The sequence below is a fragment of the Magallana gigas genome, chromosome 2 (assembly GCF_963853765.1).
Source record: "Magallana gigas chromosome 2, xbMagGiga1.1, whole genome shotgun sequence".
In the NCBI taxonomy this organism is placed as follows: Eukaryota; Metazoa; Mollusca; class Bivalvia; order Ostreida; family Ostreidae; genus Magallana; species Magallana gigas.
The window spans coordinates 26092242-26105982 of NC_088854.1; the positions used below are offsets into that span (position 1 = coordinate 26092242).

Consider the following 13741-nt stretch of genomic DNA (forward strand, 5'->3'; position numbering starts at 1 on the left):
TTAATTTACAGGGTTCAAAAGAATAGGATATCCCCTTCAAGAAGTCCGAGGTAAAGCTATGAATATTTTGTTAACAAACTATAATTTTACCAAGTACGGCACCTCGGATATGATGAGTTTTACTTCGTACATTATACTATGTTATTCTTGTAATATATAAATAGTGCCTGTCTGGGAGGGTAACAGTTAAAATTGACACCCCGAAGATAACATTGTCAACCGACGCGAAGCGGAGGTTGACAATGGTTTTCGAGGAGTGTCGATTTCAACTGTTATCCTCCCAAACAGGCACTATTTATTTTATTATACTGAATGTCAATTTAAAGAAAACTTAACTGCTTTTCTATAGGAATGACTTGAATTCTACTGCGAACCGTACGCGCATCATTTACGCGCATATAACAATTCGTAATGTTACCCATTGCCAAGTGTGTTGCTAACGCTGAGGGTAATAGAACGGATTATCAACTGCGTCTAGTAAACCAATCAGATTTCAGTATTTAACATGAAAGTTTAATAATAATAATAACTAGATGCGATCTCGTTGCGAGCAACGAGTGGGTCTTCCTTCCAATAATTTATTTTCACATGATTTAAAAAAGAAAAAAAAATATTCAAAATATTTAAAATTCATCCTATCATTTCGAGAAAGATGTCATAAGACGGAGAATTCGAGGCGCAACTTAGATATCATGTTTAAGAATTATTCTGATGCCTCATTTAAACACGATTTAATTAAATTTAATTTTTTTTTAAAATTTAAATTTCATCCAATCATTTTGAGAAATATGTCATCAGACGCAGAATTCAAAGCGCAACTTATATATTATGTTTAGAAATGAGTCTGATGTCATTTAAATACGATTTAATTAAATTTAAAATTTTCAAAAAAATTAAAAATCATTCAATCAATTTGACAAAGATGTCATTTGACGCAGAATTGTAAGCGCAACTTAGATATCATGTTTACAAATTATTATGATGTCATTTAAACACGATTTAATTAAATTAAAAAAAAAACTAAAATTTAAAATTCATCCAATCATTTCAAAAATTATGTCATTAGTCGCAGAATTTAAAGGGCAACTTAGATATTATGTTCTAAAATTATTCTGAAGTCATTTTAACGCAATTAAAATGAGTTTAAAAATTTTGACAAATTTAAAACTCATCCAATCAATTCGAAAAAGATGTCATCAGACGCAGAATTGTAAGCGTTACCTGAATATTATGTTTTAAAATTAGTCAAAGGTCATTTTAACACGATTTAATTAAACTTAAAATTTTCAAAAATTTTAAAAATCATCCAATCAATTCAACAAAGATGTCATTAGACGCAAAATTGTAAGCGCAACTTAGATATCATGTTTTGAAATTAGTCTGAGGTCATTTTAACGCGATTTGAATGAGTTTAATTTTTTTGAAAAATTTAAAATTCATTCGATCAATTCGAAAAAGATGTCACCAGACGCAGAATTGTAAGCGTAACTTAAATATTATGTTTTTAAATAAGTCTCAGCTCATTTTAACATGATTTAAGTAAATTTAAAATTTTCAAAAAATTGAACATTCATTCAATTAATTCGAGAAAGATGTCATTAGACGCAGAAATGTAAGCGCAACTTAGATATCATGTTTTGATATTAGTCTGAGGTCATTTTAACACGATTTAATTAAATTTAAAATTTTCAAAAAATTTAAAAATCATCCAATCAATTCAACAAAGATGTCATTAGACGCAGAATTGTAAGCGCAACTTAGTAATCATGTTTCAAAACTAGTCTGAGGTCATTTTCACGTGATTTAAATGAAATTAAAATTTTTGAAAATTTTTAAATTCATCCAATCAATTCGGGAAGGATGTCATTAGACGCAGAATTCTAAGCACAACTTAAATATCATGTTTTAAAATTAGTCTGAGGTCATTTTAACGCGATTTAAATGAGTTTAAAAATTTTGAAAATTTTTAAATTCATCCAATCAATTCAAGAAGGATGTCATTAGACGCAGAATTCTAAGCACAACTTAGATATCATGTTTTAAAATTAGTCTGAGGTCATTTTAACGCGATTTAAATGAGTTTTAAATTTTTAAAATTTTTTAAAATTATCCAATCAATTCGAGAAGGATGTCATTAGACGCAGAATTGTAAGCACAACTTAGATATCATGTTTTAAAATTAGTCTGAGGTTATTTTAACGCGATTTAAATGAGTTTAAAATTTTTAAAAAATTTAAAATTCATTCGATCAATTCAAAAAAGATGTCATCAGACGCAGAATTGTAAGCGCAACCTAAATATTATGTTTTGAAATTAGTCTGAAGTCATTTAAACACGATTTAATTAAATTTAAAAAATTCTAAAAATTTAAAAATCATTCAGTCAATTTGAGAAAGATGTCATTAGACGCTGAATCGTAAACGCAGCTTCAACATCACATTTAAAAATTAGTCTGATGTCAATATATAAAGATTTAATTAAATTTAATTTTTTTTAAAAATTTAAAATTTATCCAATCAATTCGAAAAAGATGTCATCAGACGCAGAATTGTAAGCGCAACCTGGATATCATGTTTTAAAATTAGTCTGAGATCATTTTAACACGATTTAATTAAATTTTAAATTTTTAAAAAAATTAAATTTCATCTAATTTATTCGAGAAAGATTTCATTGGACACAAAATTGTAAGCGCAACTTAGATATTATGTTTTAAAATTAGTCTGATGTCATTTAATTACGATTTAATTAAATTTAAAATTTTCAAAAAAATTAAATTTCATCCCATCAATTTGAAAACGATTTTATTAGACGCAGAATTGTAAGCGCAACTTAGATATTATGTTTTAAAATTAGTCTGAGGTCATTATAACACATTCCTTGAGTTTTAAAATTTAGCTTCCCTACTCGGAATTTCCGGACAATGATTTTCCTCGTGAGGCTAGATGTTAATGTCATCTATCATTTCTGAAAATTTCAGCTTCTTATCTTTGCTTGTTATTGAGGAAATGTGTGGACAAGGAGAATTCGTCAAAAACGTGTTCTATATTTTGACCCCAGCTAGCTTCCGTACTCGGAATTTCCGGACAATGATTTTCCTCGTGAGGCTAGATGTTTTTCTGAAAAATTCAGCTTCCTATCTCTGCTCGTTTTTGAAGAAATGTGTGGACAAGGAGTATTCGTAAAAAACGTGTCCTATATTTTGACCCCAGCTAGCTTCCGTACTTGGAATTTCCGGACAATGATTTTCCTCGTGAGGCTAGATGTTCATGTCATCTATCATTTCTGAAAATTTCAGCTTCTTATCTTTGCTCGTTTTTCAGGAAATGTGTGGACAAGGAGTATTCGTAAAAAACGTGTCCTATATTTTGACCCCAGCTAGCTTCCGTACTCGGAATTTCCGGACAATGATTTTCCTCGTGAGGCTAGATGTTCATATCATCTATCATTTCTGAAAATTTCAGCTTCCTATCTCTGCTCGTTTTTGAGAAAATGTGTGGACAAGAACTTTTTAAAAAATGACAAAATGGCGGATAAGTCCGAACCGGAAGTGATTTTTACAAAATAAAAAAAAAGCGTATCAGCTTTAAATAATAATAGATCGATGCTGAAAATTTGACAAAAATCGGACCACCCATCTCCGAGAAAACTTCTGCACAAAAATTGTAAAGAAAAAAAAAAGAATAAAAAAAAAAGTGAAAAAGAAACATTACAATAATAGAAGGGTCTTCCGCTGAAGACGGAAGACCCTAATAATCACACTTTGATTTATGTAGTGAAGTGTAGTTATCAAACTACTTTTAGGTTTTGTGAGGATTCCGATTTACCCCAAGTTACTTGCAGGAACTTGGAAATCAAGACACTTAATTCACATTTATTGGAAGCAAATGAAATTATATCATCTATGATGATGCTATCATTTTCAACTAATCCGTGATTCAGGCTTTTTCGACCATCATTTACTGAAAATAGCCAAAAATAACCACATTAAATCTTAAGCATATATATTTTTTTCAGTAGTGTTTATGACCATGAACCAAACTTATTCACACGCAGTCAATCATCGAATAATGCAAGAGGTGTCTTCAATGAGAGGTTAGATTTAATATCTAAAGTATCTTATCAAGGTACAAACTATAATTTATCAAAGCGTATTACTTAATAATAACATCTCGTTAAAGTGTTCTATACGCGATCTTCTATTACATTGTATCACATAGAAGCAATGATATGCGAAAGACATTATTTAAAGAGTTTATTTATGGTTAATTCTTATCGCAAATCCAACATGGATGTACACGCTGCTACCGATGGACTGATGCGTTGAATGATGACACTTTTGGGATCGCGAGTTGCAGTTTATGAAACAAACATTTTTATTGGCCGTTTAGTAAGCGCCAACTTTTACCTGTACCGTGGTATTGATAATTATGCAACAACTATCAGCTGTGTCGCGTTTACTCTGTATCGGGTCTGCAAAAACTAAATCACTGCAATGACTGACGAAGAGTTCTCACAATAATCTCTTCTTGTTTTTATGGTGTAAACAATTGTCAAAAACACACTGTTTAAACAGGTTTCCCATTACAATTTTTTTTAGCACAATGCTTCTTCGTTATTATATTCAATCATTTTTAACACATCAATTTAAGTTAAAGCAGTATTTATTTTGCTGTAGCTTATTCCAGAGATTTCACAACAGATACTGACAATAATTGTTACATAAATTGCGTTTTATTGAACTTCAATCCATTAATGACACACTTCTACAAGTGTGCATGTGTTTTCAAACATGTACACAAAACTTGAAATTTACGGCACAGACGTGTTCAATTTTGGACTGATTTGTGTACTTATGGACTTAATTTGTAACTCACTCAGTTTTTAGAAACATTAATTCTATTACTGATGTTGACGCTTTACTTTCTCTCAAACACGCTAATCGACGTCGGATTGTAAAGATCACGTGAAGATCGAGTCGCAATTTTACAGTTTTACATTTATATATATCAATAAACCACACTTCTTCATTTTACCGAGCTGGTGACGATGTTTCAAAGATTTTCAGTACAGATTTATCGAAGCAAATAAGTGAAGACGTATGATGTAAAACATCTAGTAATGGATTACAAGACGTGTCAACCCGAATTTTCCCGTGGGTCTACATTTTGCAGCAAGATTTTTGTGAGAAAAACAGTCTATTCAACTCATGCGATTTTTTCACATTTGGTACATTATGAAGGGTAACGTACATATGTAAAATATACTTGTTCACCAAACAGTTTCTGGCGAATTTCTTCAAAATAAACTAAATAACGTACGTTATTCGATGAGCGAAGTCCAATCTGTGATTTCAGTCGATATGTGCCCGTCCCTGCAGTGGCGTCGGAAGCCAATTGAAAGGGGGGGGGGGGGTGCTAGACTAATCCTCAGAAATCGGGGGGGGGGGTAACTCCAACTTTTCAATATTTCAATCTTTTCAAGGTAATTTCAAATCAGTTATGTTTGCTGCGAGAAAAAGGGGGGCGGGGCTGAACCCTCTATAATACTATGTGACTAATAGCTAGGTCTGACTTTGCAAAAAAAAAGTGTGGGGCTAAGCCCCCCCCCCCCCCCCCGGTTCAGACGCCTATGCCCTGTTTTAAGACAACTTTTTCTTTGTTTTTTTTCACTCGCATTATTTACACATGTGCGTAAACATTGTCCCGTTTGTTCTCAAATAACTCTGTATGTGGTTTTTAACTTGCAAGTACAACTTTGTTAGAATTTTTCCTCTCTGACATTTGTTTCCACGTGTTAACATCATGTTCTCAACATGCATTTGATAAATGGGCGGGTTTATATAAATGCGCCAATCAGAATCTTTGAATCGCAATTGAAAGACACACCGAATGGAAAGTGTCATCACTCAACGCAAGCAACATCGGCCGTAGCGTGTACATCCATGTTGGATTTGCAATAAGGTTTTCGATCGACTGTTTCCTGTTAAAATGTCATTCAGCATAAAAGGGTTATACATGTAAATAGGGAAGCCTTTCTTTTTGGTTTGATATTAAACTGTACTCAAAAAGGGTATCTTAAATTAGATATAAATATTAATATTCCTTAAGAGTGTTTGTGAAACTTCAAACCGTGTGTTTTAGTTTAAGTTTTTTCTGTTTACTATTCGATTTGATGTAATTGTAGAGTTCTATGCATCATGCTGTTCTTATCTAACGAATGAAACTTTAAAGATTTCTATATTGATACAATATTTTGGGAGTTTTCCTGTTTTTTAGATTGGAAAGTGAAATCAATAACTACAAACGAAAATTATCTGAGAGGGATTTAGAAATTGAAAGACTGAGATGCAAGTGAGTGTAATAAATATAAGAGTTAACAAGTTAGTCTTCATCTCACAACGAACAGCCTTGAGTTTATTAGCCATTCAGAAAAACATTAGAATATAATGTAGAATATTGATTTAAACTATCACAGTACGATTGAGCATCACGTAACTAGTCCTATTGATATATGTTATTAGTTTAAGCAGATTCCGTCCTTAGACTTAACAATTCATTATGAAAGCAAGCTTGTGTAAAAATTAATTGTTACTCAGAAATATGTGGTAGGTATGTGATAAAACCTAAGGGACTCATCAACATGATTGATCATAATCTTAACTTTTAAACTAATAGTTTAATTATACTTCATCTGCATTTTTCTTCTCATTTCAGTAGAAATATATTCATTTATTTTATTCCTTTTTGCTGGATTATAAATATTTCATCTACTAAGTACTTTTTCTAATTTGTTTGTTTATTATAGACTCAAAGTATATTATGACCTTAAACAATTACTGGTATAATTTATAAATTTTTCTATTTAATTTTTTTTTAGAGCAAATGAGCAAATATTAATAAAATATTCAAATGATTGATTATTGATATTTATGTATTGTAGTTAATCAGAAACGAAATGATTTTTTTTCCACACATTTGCCTTTTGAAAAGAAAAATGGACAGTATGTTTTTAGTTAGTGTAATTTGTTTTTAAACAAACTTGGAGAAGAGCAGTTGCTCTTGCTAATGAGAGGGAAAACCGATTATTTATTATTCAATCTTTACTTTAGGATACTATTTTAATATTTTGAGTGTTTTGTAACGTACATGTACTATAATTATTTAAACAAGTATTTGGCAATAAGTTTTAAAGTATTGACTGAAAATAACCTTGTTTTTCTTTAGAATTGAAAATGACAAGGAGGTATACGAGAAGCACTTATTCTCAAAACATAAAGAAATAGAGATAATGAAGAGCAAGTGAGTACAAAAAGTTAAAACGAAATACCATGTACATATATATAACCTAAGAAATAAATCCATAACTTTGGATTATCAAACAGTGGCTAAAAACTATCGAATCGGCATTGAAGCATAGACCTTGAAATATGATACATAGTTTTCATAAAATCATATTTTCAGTTGGACATGTAAAGTGTCAATAACCCAAGAAAAAAACTGTTCTCTGATATGAACTTTGAAAACTTTAACATTTGGTTTTCTTAAAGGGGAAGGAAAGTCAAAACATTTTAGCTCAACTAGACGAAGTCGGGGGGAGCTTATGTTAAATATGCGTCCGGACCTGGTTAAAGTTTTTGTTCAAGGTCCTGTATCTAAGTTATTACTTGTCATATCTTCACCAAACGTGTATGGACGATGCATCTGGACCTATATATAGACTTGATAGACTTGGATGCTGAATCTGGGCCATGATTTTCAGATGCTGGAGGAGGTTAAGGTTTTTGGAGCAGGTCAAAGTTTTTGGTGCAGGTGCCCTTTGATAGCAATTTCTAAGTTACTACTGGTCCTAACTTCACCAAACTTGCGTGGATAGTGCGTCTTATGATTCTTATGCACTTGACAGACATGAATGCTGAACCTGAGCCATAGGTTTCGGATGTTTGATGAGGTTAAGGTTTTTAGAGCTGGGTAAAGTTTTTGAAGCAGGTGCCATCCGATGGTTATATCTTAGTTATTACTGGTCCTAACTTCACCAAACTTGCATGGATAGTGCGTCTAATAATAATATTTATGCACTTGACAGACATGAATGCTAAACCTCAGCCATAGGTTTCGGATGTTGGATGAGGTTAAGGTTTTTAGAGTTGGCTAAAGTTTTTGAAGCAGGTGCCCTCCGATGGTTATATCTTAGTTATTACTGTTCCTAACTTCATGGATGATGCGACTTATGATACTGATTCACCTGACAGGCTTTAATGCTGAATCTGATCCTTGTTTTCGGGTGCTGAATAAGGTTAAGTTTTTTGGAAAAGGTCACATGCTTTATAGATAATAGTACTATTTCAAACTTGCATAGATGATTTAATCATAATATAAATGAATCGCAGAGGTAGCTTTAGATGCAGAGCCTGATCTCCATTATCAATGATGCTAAAATAATCTCCTACCTCATTTAAACCTGCTTGATAAATGTGTTTATTGTTAAATGATATAACATGACTCCTTTGATATAGTACATTTGTATTGTATGATATGATACAGTGTTGTTTTATTTGATACAATATCATATCATATTATATTGTAAAAAGTTATATGATACGATATGATATTGTAACATTTTTTGTACATTATGATATTATATTGTATCATGATATGGTTTTGTATAGTATTGTATATTATGATGCAATATTGTATAATATGATATTGTATAATATTATTTTATCACATACTGTTGTTTCATATGATATTGCAATATATATAAAATTGTATTTTACTAAACAATAATGTATAACATATTTTCGTATCATATAATAGAATATGATATTGGTTTATATAATATGATACGATTTCACATGAAATATTATTATATGATATTGTATCATATACTTTGTTACTAAATTACATGACATTGTATCATATGATATGATAACATATGATATCAAATTATATTGTATGACATGATACAATATCATATAATGTATCAAATATGATACAATATTATACAATACAATATCAAACTATATTATACAATATAATATCACATGTTACAATATTGTGATGTATTATATGATATGATATTGTATCATATAATTCTATATTGTATCATATATTATATAGTATGATAGTTTATTATGTGATCATATACAATAATGTTTATCCATACTGGTATATTGGTTTAAATTATCACATGTGGTTATGTTGTTTTGAAATTAAACTACATAATGAAGCTTTTAATGCACGGTTGAAGTTAGAGAAATTGTATTTACTGGAGGCTCTGGAGACTGTTGAGTGGCAGTGGAATTCCTTCGTATTAAAAACCAAAAAGATTAAATATTTTGACGGCACACCTGTCTGAATAATAATCTATTCCGGTTTGATTTACAGACAATTTTTGCGATACTTGGAATCTGTTGACATTTTCCACAACTGCACAGAGATAGTATATTTAGATATTTCAACAAACATGCTCCGTTAAGTCAAAGGTAAAAGAATGGTCTCAAATCGACATTGTTTCAAATTTTCTAGAACTTGTCATTTATACCGAATATATATGACGATTTGCTAATAACGATGCTATGTTGATAAAACAAACCGGAATAGATGGTGTGACGTCATAATTTAAAATTCAATGGCTGCTGCCATAGCGACAGGAAATTTAAATTAAGCGATTAATTTTCTTGATTAATACGGTTTTTATTGAAAATAAATACGATTTACTATTGTGTAGATGATAATGCATAGATTTATTGTAAACACATTTTTAGTTTCCTTCTCCTTTAATATATTGAATGTATAATCTCAATCTTTGCGTAGTAAAGAAAAATTCATTCACAAATTATTTGTCCACTTGCAGATTGGTTTGAATTTAGTTTGTAAGCGGAGAAATCAGATATTCAACATCAGAACGAGTATACAATCAAAATTATTACACTAGATATTGCAGAATTATCATGTAATTTTTATAAATGGAAGTGACCTTTTGAAATTAAAATAAATCATATATTTATAATAGTTTGTATTAATTATATAAATTTTTCATCACCACTTCCTTCAGATTGTATTTTTCATAACGTCAAAACATCACGATAACAACTCCCATAAAGCTGACAATAATGAAACCGTTGCATTAATATTATTTCATTTCAAACTTTATTATTTATTCTGGTTTTTTTTTTGTTAATTGTATTTGATTTCATATATGATGTGAACATATTTTTTCAGGGTAAAAATGCGCTGCATTTTCAATATAGTGTAGAAGACTGCGCATTGAAAACTCCTTAATGATATAATAGATTTCAATGCCCAAACATATACATATTCATTAAAATATTGTTAAATGTTTGTCAATTTCTCAGGGTAAAAGGAAAGTAAGTTGAATTGTTTTGATAGGCATGTATAATTTCTTAGTCGTCAAAATAGAACGAAAAAGACATCAAAGACATACTTGCATTTGTATTGTACTTTACTCATTTTATGCATCAATTACCTATGATTAAACTTGATATCACGTCCATCATATTTAAAAAATTGAATGTTGAAAACTAAAATATTGCACTTTTTAAATAAACCATATTTTTCAGTTTGAGCAATGACCACAGAGACTGCAAAAAGCGTTTATCAGTAAAAGATAAAGAAATTGAAAAACTGAAGGGCATGTAAGTAAAATGGGTTTTTGATTTAAAACAAAAATGAAAATAAAGTTACTGATTAACATACAAATTTTCATAATTTTGAACCGACATGATCTACATAAATGAGAATAGTGTTGATTACATTCTGAACTATTATGATTTTAGTCTTACAAATTGTTTTTAAGTCGCCAAACGTTGCTTAGTGTTTTAGTGAGTTTGCGAATCAAATAGGTTTTTATTCAAATAGGGGGGTTAACTTTGATTTTGATCTGATAGCTTACGTCAATTTTTTGTTCGCTGTTTGTCTGGCGTCAATTTGTTTGTAAGAAAACTTATAACATTGTTTTCAGACCTAAAAAAAATTATGGATTTTTTTAATAGAGTACGGGGGGAGGGGCATTGATTTTGATCTAAACGCTTACGTGAATTTTCTGTTCGCTATTTGTCTGGCGTCGATTTCGATTCGATTTCGTTTTTAACAGAAAACTTTAACATTGCCGACTTTTTTCAGACCTGTACATGTTACATTTTGGTACAAAAGGTTCACAAAAGCGACATTACTTAGAAAAATGAAAATGAAATGTATTCTAAAAAGTATGGGTTTTTTTATAGAGTACATTATATTGGCCTGCGATATCAAAACTTTCAGAGAGTTTGTTACAGATTTATTGATTGTCATACGTTAACAGCCTAAATTAAAAGAGGGTAACCAAAATTCAAAAGGTGTGCCATTTATATCGGAAAGAGTCACATTGGAGAAACTAAAAGCTCCGACTGTATAAAATCAACAAAAAGCGAGGAATTGTACACAATCTAACTAACAGCAAAAGTGAGAGAAGTGTATTTGGTATGTTTTAGATACCATTCAAATAACTTTAAAATTAATATACATAATAAAAAAAGCAACTTTCAGAAGTTATTATTAAAACAAATAGATCTTACTTGTAAGTTTTTGCCCTCTATGATGTCGTAATAAATACAAAACGCAGAAGTTGAAATTATGTTTATTATCTAATTTGATTTATGATCTATAAAATAAAACAAACTAAAACAAATTTTATTGTGAATATGTTTTATAGAATACAGATAAAATATGAAAAACTAATGTGTTTTGATCTGCGGGTTTAGTTAACGTTCCATTATATGAAACTATAAAAAAAAGTCATAATCTTTTACAAAAATAGGAATTTTAACGAATCTTAGTTGTGAAATACACAAGTAGCACTGGTAGATTAATTAAAGTAGAAACAAAGAGAGTTGTACGCCGAAGAAGTCGTAACCTGTAGAACCCATACTCTTGTATTAGGGTACGGGTTCTTCTAGAGAAATCAGGTACGACATCTCTAAAACAACTCTTCCGCTGGAGAACATTTTTTGTTCCTGTTATCCTATTAATAAGCAATATTAAATTGGAAAGAATTTAAACAAGAGGCCCATTGGGCTTATCGGTCACCTGAGTAACTTCAGTGTGGCTTTTGCAATGCATATTCATGTGCATTATTAATATAGGGCTAATGAAATATTTTTAATATTCCGGTATTGTTTAACCCAATACGGTTTCAAAATTCTAAAACAAAATATTTGAAAATTGTAGCAAAGTATACAGTGACATACTTGAACAAATCTTTAAAGTACAAAAAAATAATAATAAGTGTTCGGAATTACACCACCCTACTCTTTATAATTATAAGAGCCCTGCCAGAGCTCCAGACCTAGGGGCCATGAAATTCATAATTTTGGAAGAGGCACTCTTCCTAATCATAACGATGTACTTAATTCATTAGATTAATACTGTAATGAAATGTACGTTGTTCTTTTATACAAGTACCTGCTTATGTGTGTAAATGACATTTGACCCTGGTCCAATGCCCAGCACATTACCGCTTTAGAGTAGTCAGTCAAGTTCTTACCACGTACCCGTTTTAATATATACCTGTCTTTGTCTTATGTACCATGCACGTACCATGCACGTTCCGTGTTCAACTTAAGGGAAGGCTTATATCCTTATTTATCATATATCTGGTATAAGATGCGGGGTTTTTGCACCCCTGATATGAACAATGGCACGCGCTTTTATACCCCCCCCCCCATCCGTATCATCACCCTTTATTTCACCCTTCATTACACCTTTCCGGAACACCTTTGTACTTTTTATTCGGATTACCTCAGATCTTATTCTCTTTTTCTGTGCCTAGGTAAAGTTGAAACCATGACGTCATTATCTGAACATTTCAGTATAGATGACATCACAATACTTTTGAACGTCGAAAATTCGTGTTTTGATGATAGTGATATAATGTTTTTTTGCAACGTGAAAATAAAAACTAGCTTTCTAAATTCAAATATATAATAAAAACAATACATGTCAAAATCTGTATCACATCTCTTATCAACCCTCTATTAATAGCAGGCCTCTCGCCTTCGGCCCTCGAGTTGATAGGTTGATATGAAATGTGATATGGATTTTGCCATGTATTATTATCTATTTGTTATACTTTCATGTTAAATACTGAAATCTGATTGGTTAAGACGCAGTTCATAATCCGTTCTATTACCCTCAGTGTTAGCAACGCACTTAGCAACGGGTAACATTACAAATTGTTATACTTTCATGTTAAATACTGAAATCTGATTGGTTAAGACGCAGTTAATAATATTTACTATTACCCTCAGCGTTAGCAACGCACTTGGCAACGGGTAACATTAAAAAATGTTACATGCGCGAAAATTATGCGCGTACGGTTCGCTGTAGAATTCACGTTATTCCTATATAAAAGCAGTAAAATTTTCTTAAAAATTTTAAAAAAGACATTCAGTATAACAAAATAAATAGTGCCTGTTTGGGAGGATAACAGTTGAAATTGACACCCCTCGAAAACCATTGTCAACCTCCGCTTCGCGTCGGTTGACAATGGTTTTCTCGGGGTGTCAATTTCAACTGTTACCCTCCCAAACAGGCACTATTTATATAATATTACATCATTTACATGTACCATGTTTGTATAATATTTCTTACACGACAATACCCAAGAGCAGAGAAGAGAATTTTCAAAGAAGTACTGCATTCATTTAGAGCCCCATCCTATCACCATAACCGGTCGACATGAACTT

General features: G+C 31.0%; 1 protein-coding gene across 2 annotated transcripts in view; it reads left to right on the forward strand.

Annotated features, from left to right (window-relative positions):
- Nucleotides 1-13741, forward strand: part of LOC105337581 (putative leucine-rich repeat-containing protein DDB_G0290503) — an 85885-nt gene that overhangs the window by 5460 nt on the left and 66684 nt on the right. For both annotated transcript variants that reach the window (XM_066075874.1, XM_066075875.1), the window contains exons 3-7: nt 12-50; nt 4015-4092; nt 6276-6350; nt 7224-7298; nt 10580-10654. In XM_066075874.1, coding sequence (XP_065931946.1) covers nt 12-50; nt 4015-4092; nt 6276-6350; nt 7224-7298; nt 10580-10654 — 342 coding nt within the window. The remainder of the gene's footprint in view (nt 1-11; nt 51-4014; nt 4093-6275; nt 6351-7223; nt 7299-10579; nt 10655-13741) is intronic.